The 16,165-nt window shown below is 39.4% G+C and overlaps 1 protein-coding gene across 3 annotated transcripts in view; it reads left to right on the top strand.

Moving 5' to 3' along the window:
• Positions 1 to 16,165, top strand: part of SPATS2L (spermatogenesis associated serine rich 2 like) — a 76,783-nt gene that overhangs the window by 57,856 nt on the left and 2,762 nt on the right. For all 3 annotated transcript variants that reach the window (XM_014249625.2, XM_005519913.3, XM_014249627.2), the window contains 4 exons: positions 8,709 to 8,767; positions 12,191 to 12,300; positions 12,838 to 12,940; positions 15,744 to 15,964. In XM_014249625.2, coding sequence (XP_014105100.2) covers positions 8,709 to 8,767; positions 12,191 to 12,300; positions 12,838 to 12,940; positions 15,744 to 15,964 — 493 coding nt within the window. The remainder of the gene's footprint in view (positions 1 to 8,708; positions 8,768 to 12,190; positions 12,301 to 12,837; positions 12,941 to 15,743; positions 15,965 to 16,165) is intronic.

Here is a 16,165-nt window from a genome sequence, read left to right as displayed (position 1 = left end):
TTCTTAAAGAGCCTCACTGAAGTTTCTGCTAACTGGAGTAATTCTCTGTGTGCTCAGAAGTGGTAAAAGCTTGCATTTATTCAGTTCTTTTCATGCCAGAAGACACTAGCATTTTACAAGCCATGAGCTGGACCAGGCAGGGCATTTTGCCTCACAAGAAGTATTTTGCAGTCTCATGTGGATTGTGCTCCTGCTGTGATCCAGCATTCTGGTCACCCCTGCTCTTGCTGGGCTTTCAGTGATATTGCTTTCCCAAGGTTGTGAGAGCACTCAGCAGAGCAAGTTGAAGGGCAGTGTTCCTCAGGCTGCCTGAAAGTTAGGAGAAAAAAGTCTTCTTGATAGTGCTTCTTGATCCAGTATTTCTCCTTGTTGCATTCAGCTTTTGGTGTATGGTTTTCAGGAATACCTTTGTGTGAGTGAGAACATAAGGTACTCCCCTTGTTAGATTGATATAAAACGTATCAGAGCATAGCTATGTCCTACAGTAGTGTAGAGCCCAGAAAAGAAGACTACCAAATAGTCTTTAAGTTGCAGGGGAAGGTTAAAAATGCTAAATGAACTCTCCTCTCACTAGAGTGCACTTGAGTCATTTGTTGCCGAGCTTAAAACCTACGTGCATTAACTGTGTTCTCACTTCTTTTCCACCAAGAGACTGAATAACCATCCTGGGGATAAAAGGAGAGCCCCAGGAAATCTGAGTGAAATGTGTAGAGCACAAAAGGAGCCACAGTTCCCCATAACACCTCTTGCCAGAAAATAATTTTCACATATTGGGCATTCATACAATCATATGGAAAACTAAAAGGAAACATCTGCTACTTGCCCATATGGTCTGCTGCCAGCCACAAATAGTCTGTAGAAAACAGTAAGAACCAGGTTTAATTACACTGCATGCAGAACTGAACCACATAAATACAAGCTTCTCTACTCTTTTCTAACATGTTAGTATGTCCAGTGCTTTGTAGAGAGCAATGAAAACACAACTGAATTTTTGGAGTGAAGAAAAAGCAGTCTAAAGCTTTACCACAGGCTAGATTAAAAGAAATTATTCTGACATAGTGCTGGGAAGATGGAATTTGGCAATACTGACAATTTAAAAATACGTTAAAATAGATTTAGGGTAACAATTAGAGAGCATGTGCTGTATGTTTGGGGAAAAATAAGTACTTTGTATATTGCTTTTAAGTTAAAGCAGAGGAGTGGTTGAATGGGGGAAGAAGTAATCTAAAAGAACAGAATTATGTCTGTACTTACATGGTTGTGTCTGTACTGACTCAGTGTGGGGTAGTGAGCAGCGGTGCCAGTGCTCACAGTTGCAGAACAGTTGCCTGTAGCCCAGAATCAGTGGCACCAGATGAGAGCTGCCCGTTTGTGCTGTGGTAGTTTGGAGATGGGCAGATGGCTGGAAAGGCCAGGACTAGTATTGCTTTACACTGAACAGAGTTCTGTGCTGTTTTTCTCTCCATTTCTAGACAGTTCTTATGAGGTTACTGTCTGTCCAACAGCCAAACTTTGGTAATCCTTATGCCTCTAAAGTCCAGGTTTTCAAATCCTCTTGCAGTTTGTTGTGGTGTTTGTTTGCCTATCAGTCACACCATCCAGTCCTTAACCTTGTCTTTGCACTCAGGTTTCCTTGGCCCCACTAGGTTTTCAGGTACCTTCACAGATCAGTGCTTTGACCAAGGGCCCTGGCCCTGATGCCCGGGTGGTCTAGAAGAAGCCAATCCACCAGGCTCTGGCCCCAGGCTGGCTACCTGCCTGGAGAGCTGCAGCACTGGGAGAGGGGCTTGTGCTGGCACTCTTCTCACACCCCCCAACAGGCTGGGATCACCCTTGCTGTGCATTGGTGGAGAGGACAGACAGAGTTCATGGAACTGGGGGGAGTTAGGTTTCACTGAGACACAGAAGTCCCCCTTCTGACCCTTTTGTCTTTTACAATTTACGTATGTCATTGTGGTATTTTTTTAAATAAGTTTGTGAAGGTAGATTGAAGAGGTGAGATTCAAAGGTTACGTTACATTGTTTCTTAGCTGTTGTCTGCGTTTTATGTGTCTATAAAAATATCTTTCTATATATCTATGGTACTATGTCTCCCTTCTTCCCTCCCAGTCATTCATAGGTGTGTTTGTCATCCTCTAAAACACAGAACACACAGGTTTTGAGGCCGTGCAGGTTGACTCTCAATTTTGTGCATGTCATTGTGGATGAAAAGCAAATATCTCCTTTCTGATCTCACTGTTGTCTGACTAATGAGAAATCTAACTTAAGAAACACAAAAAGAAAATAATTATCTTGAAAAATTTCAACTGACATTACACCAAAAAGCCAGACCTTTATTTGAGGCCACTTTCCAATGTGCTTTTGAGAAAGTTGCTTCTTTCCTATAGCAGGATCTCAGCAACATTCCTTGCTGGAGTGTGTTTAGGCTGAAATATATAAATCCAGCAAGGTATTCAGATACCTCAGGAATCAGATTAGAGCTGAAACTCAAATAGGAAAGAAATACTTCACAAGTTTGTGTAAAAATATGCAGGATGCTAATAAGCCATGGTGCAACTCATACTCACCATTGTTAACACTGCCAAATTGTGAGACAATGCCTTCATTTCTAAATAACTATGAATTTAGAAATGTTCATTCAGGAAAAGGTTTTCTATGCCAGTTTTTAGCTTAAACAGTTTTTTTTGAGGAGACAATAAATTTCTAATTGTTTGTAAAGAAATCTTAAAAGAAAATTGCATGTAGACTTTTAATTATGGTGTATTTAACAGATCACACTGGCTGGCTTCTAAAAAGAACAGTTTTAGTGAAGGTAGATAAAAAATTACACAAGATGAACTTGAATAACTAAATGCCTTTGGGCATTTTCAGTTCTACTAGATAGTGCTCTGCAGAGGGAAGGATTTCACTGAGATTGATTTATGCTGTCTTTTGTTCATCTTCTTACTGTCAGACTGTACTACTGATCAGAATGAAAATTCATGTAATCTGGTTTGCTGTGTAAACATTGTGCATATGCTAGTATGGTGATCAAATAAGCATTGTGAACATTTAAATAATATTGAGCTAATACTGGAAGTATATAATTACTGAAACATTGCAAAATATGTAATGTACCAGCTTTTCCTACAAGGTATTTTCTACTATATATATATTTCTTATTAATATAAAGAAAACTTGAAGTATAATTTCTCCAATTACAAAATAGCATGGCTAGTCAGTGATCCTGTAGCACTTGTAATCCCCTAGAACAGGTGATTTGGCTTCATATTTATGTTCTCATACATCATTCTAGCTCCTTGTGCCAAAAGTTTGACAGGGACAGTTCTAGTTTTTGGATTGACATGCAGGATTCTTTTGTGAAATACACAATTTGATTAGAGATTCTTATCAATTGTCTTTTCACACTGCCTGTGGATGAAGTATGTTCATGCTAAAAGGGAAATGTGTGCAAGAAAAAACCCAAAATATTTAAAGACCAATGCAGAGCTTATCAGGACCATGATCATGAATTTGCATGTAACCTCAGCTCAAATACAGCAGAGACAGTAACAGTACTAACATCCCTCAAACTGGCTTGGGCTTGTCAGCAGCTTGTCAATCAGCACAGCTTCAAGGAGCTACTTGGGTCTGCTCCAAAGTGTTGACAGAGCAACATCACTGGAGTATGTTGTATTTTTGTTGATGCCTAAACTGTCAGACTCCAACAGTATCTCAGCACTCTAACTCCCTTCCTCATGAAAAAAGGGCTCAAATTGTACCTGTCTTCAGCAGCTTTCCAGCTGAACCATCCCCCAGAGGATGCTCAGGAAAAAATAGCTCTTCCCCCTTCCGGATGAGGAGCCCTGCTGCAGTTATTCAGGATGCCACAGCTAACACTGTCTTCCTCAGTCTCCAGAACAGCAGTCATTCTCAATCTGTGCACAAAGCTGATTCAGGGAGAGTAAAGTTTATTAAAAGCCCCAAGAAGAAAATTGGCATTTTGAGGGGTTTAACAGGGTTATGAAAGGGCTCATTCGAATTACACTTAACAGTAAGCTCTATGCCATGCATCTGGGTCTTACCTTTGTGAGCTGTGTCAGCATGTTTGCCTCCATGTCAGCTTGGTCTTTTTATTTCCCCATCTCTTCAGGCACAATAGGTTTGTCATAATGCCTAAAAGTGGTACAAGGAAAGAGGAAATCCTGGTCATCTGGAAACCTTGTGATTCTCATCAGTAAAGCTATAAATCAGCCAGCATGGCAATCTGAAGCAACTTTTCTCAAGAGGCACTAATAACTTTAATCATTTTAGTGGAATTTGGAGGTATTGCAGCTGACTGAAAATATCTTTTCTTTAGCACTGTACAAATACTAGATCTCATGCTGTAAACTAGAGGAAGACTAATTTGTTTCCACTAATGTCAGAACAAATTCAGAATTTGTTCTGAATATGAAACTGTGAAATGAGGCAGCTGTCAGCATAATTTTCCCCTATCATTGCTGTGCCAGCAACTCATTGTAGTTTGGCATTTGCAGCTCTTGCCATTGTACACTAGCATGAATCCTGCCAGCCTCTGTAAGGCCAAGGCATGAGTACTGCTCATTTGACCAGGAATAGGGCACTTATATATTTGCCTTCAAAGTCACTTCAGCAAAATGATTCCTAGAGAGCTGCTGTCTCTCCTGCTGCATCTCATATCCCTACAGCATGAGCACTGACTGTGTCTCATTTGCATGCCCTCTCTGTTAGGCCTCTGCTTTACCATATCCCCTCAACAAAATTGCCTCCTTCCTGAGCCCCACTTCAAAATTTCACCTGGATATTAAGCTCAGACAGTGCTAAATCCTGTGCTCCAAACTGCAGATACTCACCTGTGGTGAATTGTGATATAGTGCTGATAGCTCAGTTTGGTACCCAGGTCCTGATCCTGAAAATGTGAGGGGCAAGAAAAGGAAGAATCAGTCCTTTCAGGAGACAGATGTCCTGTCAGGGAGACAGAAAAGAAAGAGATAATAATGTTACTCTGCTTTTTTTCTTTATCATCAATCGCAAAGATAAGGCTCACCTGATTCAGGTCTGTCTTGAGTCTGATCAGTGAAGGGAGGAATTGAGTCAGTGTTTGGTCTACTACAATATGGGAACCTAGGGACTGATAATTAGGGCATGGATTCAGGTACATTCAAGGAAAGAAGTGGTTTTGAGTTGTGTGTTTGTCACCAGAGTTGCAAATAGTATGTGGGAATATAATTAGGTGTTGATATTGATATTCAAGGTAAGGAGAATATTTCAGGTTCTTAGTGCTCAGAGTAATCAGAAAAAATTGACAAGATTATGAACTCTTCAGAACATAAACTGAAATAGTATGTTCATGATTTTAAACCCGGTTCCAAACATCTATAGAAAACCCAAGAGAAGTAACATAACTGGAGATGAAGAAATTAGCAGAGTGTTTTCCTTCATGTGTCTTTAGATCTGAAATGCATTCTGTTCCTTGCTCTGCTGGAGCTCAAATCTGGTCATACCTGAGTGTGCAGAAAGTTCCTGTAGCACTCAGTAACCAGCTCTCCACAGCACACCGATAGCTGCAGGCTGTGCACTGGAGTTATACCGGCTTGATGCAACATTTAGTGCCAAAGGGACACTAAGAAACATTAAAAGAAAATGCTTTCCTGGGAGGTATTGCTGCACTGAGCTTTGAGCAGTTTTCAATAATGCTTTTGCTGTGGTCTAATCACAATCATTGTATTAAGGCTGAGTAGGGCATTTTCCCAGAAAATACATTAAAAATGGTTGAACTCCTAAGGAGCTGTTCAGTTTAAGTGACTGTTGGACCTTTGTGTGAAAACAGTGGGATACTAGCAGGAATGAGAGACAAGTTTTGATCCATTGATTTTTCCACACTGTTCTTGTCCTTTCTCTTTCTATATGTGAGCATTAAGATTTCTCTTTGTACTTGTCATTTGTCGGTTTTTTTTTTCCCCCAGCCAGGGTTTTTCCCAGTTTCCTGTCTGTTGTTTTCATTTGCTTATAACTTTGATAAATTCTTGTTGGAGGCAATGTTGCTCTGTTTTGCATTTGCTAGTGCTGGTTAGCCTAGGACATTTCTAAAGAAACATTAAATTTCCCTATATATGACATGTGGCAGTTTATGGTTTCCAAGCTGAAAAATGTGGCTGTACGCTTTCAGATGAAAATTAGTATGTTCTTTCCTTTAGCCGAGAGAGAGAGAGAGTACATGTCCTCTGCTGATATAAATTAGTAGAGCTGCATTGTCTTCAGGGAAGGAAAACCTTTTCAAGGTCTGGCTGTTAAAGAAACTTATTTTCTTACATGGACAAAGGCACCAAACAGTTTCCCTCTTGTACTATTCTTTAATTTTTCCAATGATAGTTTATAGCTACAAAGGAAGTACTCAGGTGGTTGTTCTTTAAATTCATCAGTCCTGTCCTCTGCTGCTACGACATCCAAACACTTTCCTGAAATGTTCATCAGAGACCAAAATGGAACATTAGGAGTGGAAAACTGTCTAGTAACAGATAAGATTTGACTATAAAATATGATAAATATAGGACTGCTGTGGCCTTGTTTTCATTCGGGTATTAGAAGTGGTTTTATTTGGCACCAAAATAAAATTTTAGGGGCCACCAGTTTACTAAGGATCTGTTGTTAGAGTGCAGAGAGGGCAATCCTGGAATGAGCTCCACTAAAACACTTTTTTGCTGAGCTCTGCTGTTGTGACCTTTTTTTCCTGACAAAAGTTTATGTTTATATAACCTGTGTAGTGCACTAGGGAGGCACTTTAATAGCAGAGACAGAAAAAGCAAAAATCTGCATTTTTTCATTTAAAGTGGTAAAGGTAACTATATTTTCTTTGTGGAGGATCGAAATAGGTAAGGACAAGGCTCATTTCAGCCACATGTTGTGAAAGTCAAGGAAGTTTATTAAACTGTGTAGTTACAAAAGCTAATTGAAAATAGATTAATTCTGAGAAGCTATGACTATTTAGATTAGCAAGCTGGAATCATCACCTGCTTGTTTGGCATTCAAGCTTAATGCTTATGCCTGGAGAATATTGAGTGCCAACTGGAACAAGCATGTCCTTCCATTGTCAGAGCCTGCCTCTTAACTGATTTGCTCTACCGTAAAAAAACCCTGCTGTTTTATTTCCTCTGGTGTGTAGGTCACACTAAATTGATCTGGCAGGCTAAAACAGTAATTTTAGTCTTGTTCCTATGTATGAAACAAAAAAATGTGTTACACTGCAATTGCCTTGCTGCAACCTTTGCCATCAGCCAACCTGCTTCTGTCCCTCTTGTTGGCTACTGGGAGGCAGCATAAAAGTCTCCTCCTCTTCAGGGGGCATGGTAGACTGGGAAAACTCAAGGACGGAAGATTGCAGAGCTTCTGTTGCAAAACTCCTGTATGAGGTTGGTTGGAAGAAGTCAAGGAAGGATGAATGGCACTTGAACATATTGTAGCTGGTAAATGTTTAGTTGTCAGCTGTGTGTTTGCCATGTGTTCCCCACACTGCCTGCTTCACCAACCTTTCCCTGTTTTAGTTAAGGACCTGTCAATACCTCTCTAAATCTTCTGTCTCTCTTTACTGCCCACTGAACTCTGCACCATTTTCTCTTTCTTGCTAAGGATGTTCTAGACAAATCTTTTGGTTTAAGTTTTCTATAATGTCTTCCTTCAGTAGAAGCCTATTCACATGTAACTCAGTGTCTTCACTGGGAACAAAAGCTCCTGTTTAAGGTTGATTTTACTAACAGGGTTGAGAGCTCCACTCTTCCCTTGAGTTTGTGCCTAGATGTACTCCTGGTGTTTGACCTACTTTTTTCAGTTCCCCCCAGCTGCTTGAATTTACTCACGCAAACACAAACATTAACATTGGTGGTGATTATGAAATGTGAACTTAAAGAATAATCTAGTGAGGGGAAAACAGAATGGCACACCGGAGCACTGTCACCTGGAGAGCATTCTGCAGAAATGTTACCCCACTGGACAATGTCACTGCGTTCATAATGTGACCAATTCACCACATGTCCTGTCTGCTTTCAGCAGATCCACCTAATCAGTTGCACTTTGACAGCTTATAAGCACTGTCAGGGATTGCACACCAGGCATTTGTAAAAGGAGAGGCAGACAATTCCTTTAGGAAGGCCAGGTAGAAGTGGAACAACTCCTTCCCAGTCCTGGAGGGAATAGGGAGCAAGGAATCTGACTTCTGTTATGGAGATATTTTAATGCTTATTTAAATCACAAACCATTTTCTTGTTTACCCTGACATATTTTGCAAAAATATCTCTGAGGAAGAAAAGGACCTCATTCCACACATCTTTAATTTTGTTTCATTCTTAGTTTTGTTCTGAGACCTAAGCTATATTAATCTGGGTAGCTGCAATGGTATATCTGGCTTGATTAGGAAACAGACTGTTTAGTCATTTGAGGATTGCTGTGATGAATCAGACTGATTTCCACATCTGTGCAGATACGTGGGAAGGCCAGTCAGGTGTTTGTGTAAAGCAGCACACACTCATTATCTCTAATGTTTTGTAGCTGGCTTGCCTAGGTATGTCTTCAGCTTCAATTCTTTATGCCTTATTAATTTCAAAACTGCCCATTATTAATGTCTGAAGTCTGTGTGTAGTTAGAGCTTTTGATTTTGATGGAGTTCTAGCCTGAATAAAATCATGATTTTTTTCTTTCTTTTTTTTCTTTTTTAGCATCGTAGACAAAGAAGTGTCATTAATGGCAGAAATTGATAAAGTTAAAGAAGAAGCCAGTAAGTAAAAAAAAATACACAGGGAAATTTTGGAATACTGTTGAAGCAGTTGTTGTGTTTGGCAGAAAATTACACAATCCAAAAATTTGGTTAGCATTCCATCATCTTTCACTCTATGTGAATAGTCAGATAATGCTGTGATGTGCCTGGATAGTTTCTATGATGATCGTGCATCAAAATTTCAGTGTTATGAAATTAAGGTAAACAAAGGTGATATGGAGCTAGATTTAGATAACTTACTCCTTCTGCTTACTTATCAGAGCTTTTTGACCACCTTTTTTTTTTCCTCATTTCTATCGTTATTCAATTGCTTGGTTTCCACTTATCAATCACTGTTTGCTTGCTTATATTATCTTCGTAAGTTAGAATACTGGAATTAGGGAGTAGGCGTGTAGGTTATTGTGTTGCCTTGCATAGCTTTAAGGGATAGTGATCAAGCTCATGAATTAGAACAGTTTTTTAAAAAATGGAAAACAGATGTTTACTGCAGTCTGTTTTCTTAATAATCTGTGGGAGTTGATCTGATTCCAGGCTTTTATGTTGTCTTTGGTTTTTGTATTTTCATGTATATTTTGTTTTGGGGTGGGGAAGAGCAAAGATGAGCCTTGTATTAGGATACCACAGTATCTAACACTCCATCCAAGACACAATGTTTGTATTTATCCCCAGGAAATACAGGGGGATGTTTTTCAGTAAAGAATGCTAAGCAAGAAATTGAACACTAATCAAAGCATTGTTAGAATGATACTTTTCCTGGCATGTATCCCCTTGCTATGAATGCATACAGTCCTTTTACTGATTTGTGAATTCAAGGTCCTTCCAAGCAGTGTCACAAATATATTTAGCATTCTTGAATACTTCATCTGCATTTATAACTCACTTAGTTTAAAAAAGTATACTAATTGAATTTTTGTTGAAAAAAATGCTCTCAAGTCTCTGTTGCTGTCCAAGTCTCTTGCAGTTGTATATGTGTAGAAACTAGAAGGTACGAAGTTACAAACGCAAGGATTTGCAATGTTTATGTTTCAAATTTTATTTGCTAATTTTCTAGGAATAACATGAAAGAGATGTGAATTTGGAGCTTTATGTTATTCTGGAAAGGACTTGTGAAGGGATATATATCAGCAGGTTTTGGTGAAATAGATACATACATACATACATATCAGTAAGTTTTTGGTACCTGCAGATACCAAGATACCAGATAGCTGTAATCAGCTACAGAGCACACACTCATTCCCAGGAAAACCAATGGCAGAATTCCTACTGATCAGCAGACACAGGTTTAAGCCTGAACTGCACAAACAAAACCACATATTGGAAATACACTGTCCAGGGCTGATGGTATTATAGGGCCCTTTCATTAATCTTGGCCAGTTACGGGAATTTTTGTAGAAAGTAAACCTAATTCCTGCCTACCAGCATGCGAAGTGCTGCATTTGCACATGGCATGTTCTGTTTCCCTGCCAGCTCCACACACAACAGTACCTGTCTCCTGTGGTGTGGTTTCTGCTGCCTCTCAAAGCTGCTGTAGGTTGTAAAGTGCCTTCAGAAACTTGAGCAGAAAGTTGTTACAGGACTGTAACATGCTAACCAAGATTTAGAATATTATTTATTTTCATATCTCTTTGCTGCACTCAAGGACTGTTTTACAGTGGGTGATCTTATTCTTCCTGTCAACACTAGGAAAAATTCCAATTACAGTTTCAGGGTTTTTTTAAAACATGGGTATTTGGCTGGCATCTCATGGAAATAAATGCCAGGATGAAATGAGCTCATATGGTCTGGGCAGTCACTTCAGCAAAGAGAATATTGGTCTTGGGGAGAAACAATATTAGCATTACCTAGAACAAGCAGTAAAGCAGAGCTATTGGACAAGGTAAGCACCTGGTAAACTATTCATTTAGTTTGATAAAATTTTCTCACTCTCACAGACCATATTCTACAAAAAATGAAATTGAAAAGATCAACTGAGGAGATAGGAGCTGTTCTTAGCATAAGTAATAATGTAGGCACAGATTTACCACAGGGCTAAAGGAACTCTGCCTTCCCTTCTATGTGTGTGACACACTTCTCTACAGTTGCACAATTTGTTTGCTCCCACACAACTGTACAGGTGCAGCTGTGTCTCCCTGTGCCTGCTGGACCATGTTGTACTCAGTGAAACATTGGAACAGGTTTCCCAGGGGAGGGGGGACCCTCATCCCTGGAAGCATTCAAGATCAGGCTCTGAGCAGCCCCATCTGTTGAAGATGTTCCTGCTCATTGCAGGGGGTTGGACTAGAGACTTTCAAAGATCCCTTCCAGCCCAAATTGTTTAGTGACTCTGTAATACTTTGAAAATAAGATGTTATCTGATTAAATAAATGATAACGGGTTGAGAAACAAACTGTCTGTGAAATAGCATTAATTCTCAGCTTTAAAAATAGCATTAAAAAGTATAGGCTGGTTACATGACCTGTCAAGTGTGCTGTGGAAATTTGTGGCCAAAAGGCAGAGAAGCCAGAATCTCTATTGCTGTAATGGAGTCTGTGTCCTTAGGATGGTTTACATTAAGTACCACTCCCCCTAACTTTATGTGTAAGTTCAAGACAAAAGACTATGATTTGTTACTATTTTACATTTAGATGTTGTTTCCTCTCTGACATAAATACTGATCCCATCAGCAAGTTAATCAGTTGTTGATTTTACACTGAGTCACCATTTAGGTAATAGTTTGCATCTATTTCCACCAAAATTGTAATGTCATATTATCTTGTGTGCAAGTAGACCATTGCTTTGTGGTGTATGATTAATCTTTCCCTATAAGAATATAACTACTCACCCCTTCCTTACATAGAATATACAAGAAAGGCAGTAATGAATATTTAGTATTTTTTTCATAAAGACTGTTGGCCTTCAATGCTGCTTTGCTGTTGAAATGGCAAATGTGTATATTCCATACGTGAAAGCAAAATTGCAATGCCAGTGACTTTAAGACAAACTGTATATTGAATAGGTTATGAATTCAGAGGAAGTGAAATTCCCCTGTGTAAATCAAATACAGCATGTCTTCAGAAACAGGCTGGTGACTCAATGTAATGCTTCTTTCCATGTCTTCGGAAGGCTCCCTGTTTTTGTGCTTCAAAATAAAGCACTGGAGAACTCAAAACAACGTCTGCCTCTGTTATTCGGAATGTTGGAGGATTGGTTGAACTTTGATTTTCTGACAGCTATCATATTTTCAGATCTTTTTCAAAATCAGGCAGTTCAGTGAAATATGTTAATCAACTTAATCTGTGCAAGTACCATATTGGAAGTCCAGTTGAAGTCAGTGCTCCATGTCTTTGTCTCAAATGGGATGTACCATGTTAATGCCCAAAGACCAATAAATTACAGAGCAATTTACCTTCCTAGCATTAATGACTGACTATTGCTATTTGGCAGTGGAAATCCTGACTGCTCGGCAGAAGAAAGCAGAGGAGCTGAAGAGACTGGCAGACCTAGCCAGTCAGATGGCTGAAGCACAACTCTCTGAACTCAGGGCTGAAATTAAGGTCAGGCATTTACTTCTGCTTGGATATTTTAGCCATTTGCAGAAATGCCAATGGAAAAGCTGTCACATTAACGTGGCCAGGCTGTTCATTCCTGCTATGGGCCAAGGGGTAAATAGCTTTCCATAGGGAAGGTGTAGCTTCTTAAAGCATTGTAGCACCTCTGAGCAGTGTACAGATGCTATCAGAAAAATGTTAAGTTATCCCCTCCTAAGTGTAGCAGTGGGGAATTTTGCTGTTTGCGTATTATTTATACTCAGCAAGTAAACCTGATAGCTTCAGGTTCAGTGATCAAGCATATATTCTCTGCTGACATGAGCCACTTCCCAAGTGTGGGAGTGATCCACCCATCACTGGGCTCTGAGACATAATTTGGTAAGGATGGGAAAATACTTGGTTCTGCACAGAGATCTTGTGAACAGGGCAGGTTCAAGAATTTGCTAAGCCTTAAAGCAAACTTAAGTATTGATTGGTTCTTTTACCATCCATACAGTCTTTGCTCAGAATGTCAATCACTGTTAATATGTCTGTGTGTTGCAGCACTTTGTGAGTGAACGGAAATATGATGAAGAGCTGGGCAGGTCTGCCAGATTTTCCTGTGATACAGAGCAGCTGAAGACCCAGATTCAGCTCTGTGGAGAAAGTAAGTGCTGATGATCCCTCTCACCGAGTTTCTCAGAACATACCTGTTCAGCAGAGCTGACAGTGCGTGTGCTGTCAGTGTGTGAGTGTGCAGTAAACCCAATATGAGTGGTATCTGCATGTAGCAAGACTGCTGAACACGCACAAGTCAACTTCACATTTTGCAACACGTTAGACTCACTGTGCCTGTGCTACACACTCCATCTGCAGGTGCACAGTACCATCTGTGTCAGAGATTTCCAGGTATTACACAGATCAGTTGGAGTTTTTAATCTAAACAGGATCCCAACTCTAGAGAATTCATAGATTCAGTAATTTATAAATAAATAGTAAATTGAAAGCTTCTGTGTGTGAGCATAATGTAATGAGACCAATTGAGATCTCTCCTGCTAAGAAGTAACTCCCCAGCTTTATAACAGTATTCACTGGGTTTTTCAGGAGCCATCTAGAGTCCCAAGTCATAGAAACACTAAGGTTGGAAACCTTGCTACACCTTGCTACAAACCTCCTTTGAGGTACTTGCAGAGAGCAGTAAGATCTCCCCTCAGCCTCTTTTTCTCCAGGCTCCTGTTTCTAAATCATCTGCCCTTCTGCTTGGAAACTCAGATTCACATTTTTTGCTTAAAGTATCATGTCCCTGTTGCAAAATAGGAGCCTATTTCTCATCTCTGTCATGCTTTTTTCCCCCGTAAAGCAAAGTAAATGATATAAGACTTTGCCCAGTGTGTTACCCTGTCCTATGGTATTCCATTCAAGAGAGAAGTGGTAAAACAATACTGTACAAGTGCATCTTGGTGGAAGGAAAATAATAAATGTTTTCAAGTAGTTCCTAAAAATAAAAAATGGAGAAAGTACTACACAGTCTGCCAATACAAGCTTCTGACTGCACAGCTAAAACTGCTTGGACGCATAACCAGTTTAACTCATTAGACCATAAGAATTGCTTTTGCAGAACACTTTGAAGATCCATCTAACCCCATATCCTGTCTCAATGAAACCAACCCAGGATATTTCAGAGGAAGACATAAACTTCCCAGTAATGCATTTAATTGTTTACAGTCACCTCATAGACGCTGTCTAATACCCTGAAGCATAAGAGATTGAAAATTCCATCAAGATTATCTTGACTAATAATACCACAGCTGCTATTGATACAACTACAGACTGTTTTTTAAAACTCATTGAACTACTTTTCTAAATAACTTCCAGCTGCAGTTAATTCTGCAAGTTAATTATTTATACCTCATTTCAGTAAAGCATTACATAAGCATAGTTTGATTCAGGCCTGTTTAAATCAGGTCAGTGAAGTCAAAAGAGCAGCTATTTGCAGGAGAGCATTGTCAAACTAGAAATGACTGATAGTGCACTGACTGTCTGAAGAACTTTGCTCATACCTGCCCTCAATGACCTTAGATGAGCAATTTGTGATGATTGGTGTCTTCGATGGGAGCTTTTGAGTGCAAAAGATGTTGCTCTTAGTACCATCTCTCAGTGAGCCCCCTACCCTGCTAGGAGCTGCAAATATCCCCCAAACAAGAGATTATACAAGGCCTATAGCTAAGAACAGCCACTCTTGAGGGCTTTAACAAAAGGAATAACCAAACCCACAGAGCTTGTGCAAAGGAAGGAGTGTTCTAGCATGAGGAGATCATGGACAGCATATATTCAAAATGAAGGATAGGAAGAAACAAAAATAATTGGATTGACTGACATATATTAGAATGCCCAGTATCCTTTCCTTGTACATCTTTTTTGTTATAAATACATTTTTATGACAGGCATCTGGATTTTTATATGAGCTTCCATGTGCAGCAGTCTGTTTTAGATAAGAGAGAATTAATAGAATTCAGGAATGGTTGGCCTCATTGAACTCAGGAGAGAAAATTCAGTCCATTGTGTAGATCATTGCATTGTTTTTCTGAAGAGGACACCTAGTGGGAGAAGTAGCTGATGTTGGTTTAACTGAGTAAGATCCTCAGAAACCCCAGCAGATGATGCTTAGTTACTAAAATGATTGCTCATCTTCTTTCTCTGTACTAGAAGTGAAAAAATAGAAGTACCTCTTAGATAAAAACAACAGGTACCTCTCTGGAACAAGCCTCAGATTTGTCATCTGTACCAGAAGTTAACAGAAAAATTCCATAATCAGAAAAATCAGGACAACAGATTAAGATCAAGAACTTCATTAGCCTCAGAATTCTCCTCAAGACTGCTTGGGGGCCATTTCGCAAAGGCAGCTTGAAGAAATGCAAAGAGGAATCGAGGATTTTTTGAGTGCATTTCATATCCAAACATGACAGGGCTTAGTAAATTAGGTGATCTCAAAATACTTAGAAGTAGAAATTAGGAATATACTGAGATGGGCAGTAGTGGTTCCTGATGGTGCAGACTGCTGTGGTCTGCATGAAGTGGATTAGTGCATTGCATTCAGTTCCAGTTTTTATAGATACCCATGATACAGAAGAACCTTTTTTATCCATTTCCTTTAGAGAGGAATAAGTAAAGTTCTCTTGGATGCCAAAAGCCTGGCCTTCTGCCAGGCTCCTTCCAATTTTAGTGCAGTGCCACCACATTGGCTCTTTTATCTCCAGAAGTGCATTGCAGTGAGGCAGACTTACAGTTGTAGAAAGCTATGGCCTGACTCCAACCAAGTTACTTCAATAGTTAGCTTGAGTTGGCTTACTTCATTATTTACAGTGAGACTGAAACAATGCTTCCAAAATTAACTGTAAGCATAAGAATACAGCCTTCTGTTTAGATGTTGATCATTTAAATGATAACACATAATCCCTTCTTTTTTACAGTTTCTCACCCAAAGAACAACTATTCCTCAAGAACACCATGTAGTTTAGTGCTGTCTTCAATGACCTCGCATGCAACAACTGGCAAGCAAAATACGCACAACCGAAAGTCCTCTAGTAATGCCAAGAACTCTGATAATAAAACAGCCAGCAGTAAAGTACAAAGTTACTCTTCTTCCAATCCTACAGAATCTTCTTCTCAAGGAGTCCCAACAAATAAGCAGGTAGGATATCCATCAGTTGTGAAATAAACTAAATTACTTCAAAACTTTCAGAAAAATATGTAGCATTGAAAGTTGTTAATAAAAAAATCAAATACTGGTTCGTGGTCTATATTTAATTAGTAATTTTTGAAGGTAGTAAGCATATATTTTCCAGCTTCATTTTCAAGTCAGCGTGAACATACGAAGTAGAAATACCAGAAA

This window comes from Pseudopodoces humilis, chromosome 8, assembly GCF_049639895.1.
Source record: "Pseudopodoces humilis isolate 2021_Gansu_Grassland_sample_001 chromosome 8, ASM4963989v1, whole genome shotgun sequence".
Taxonomy (NCBI): domain Eukaryota; kingdom Metazoa; phylum Chordata; class Aves; order Passeriformes; family Paridae; genus Pseudopodoces; species Pseudopodoces humilis.
This window is presented reverse-complemented; position numbering and strand designations above follow the sequence as displayed.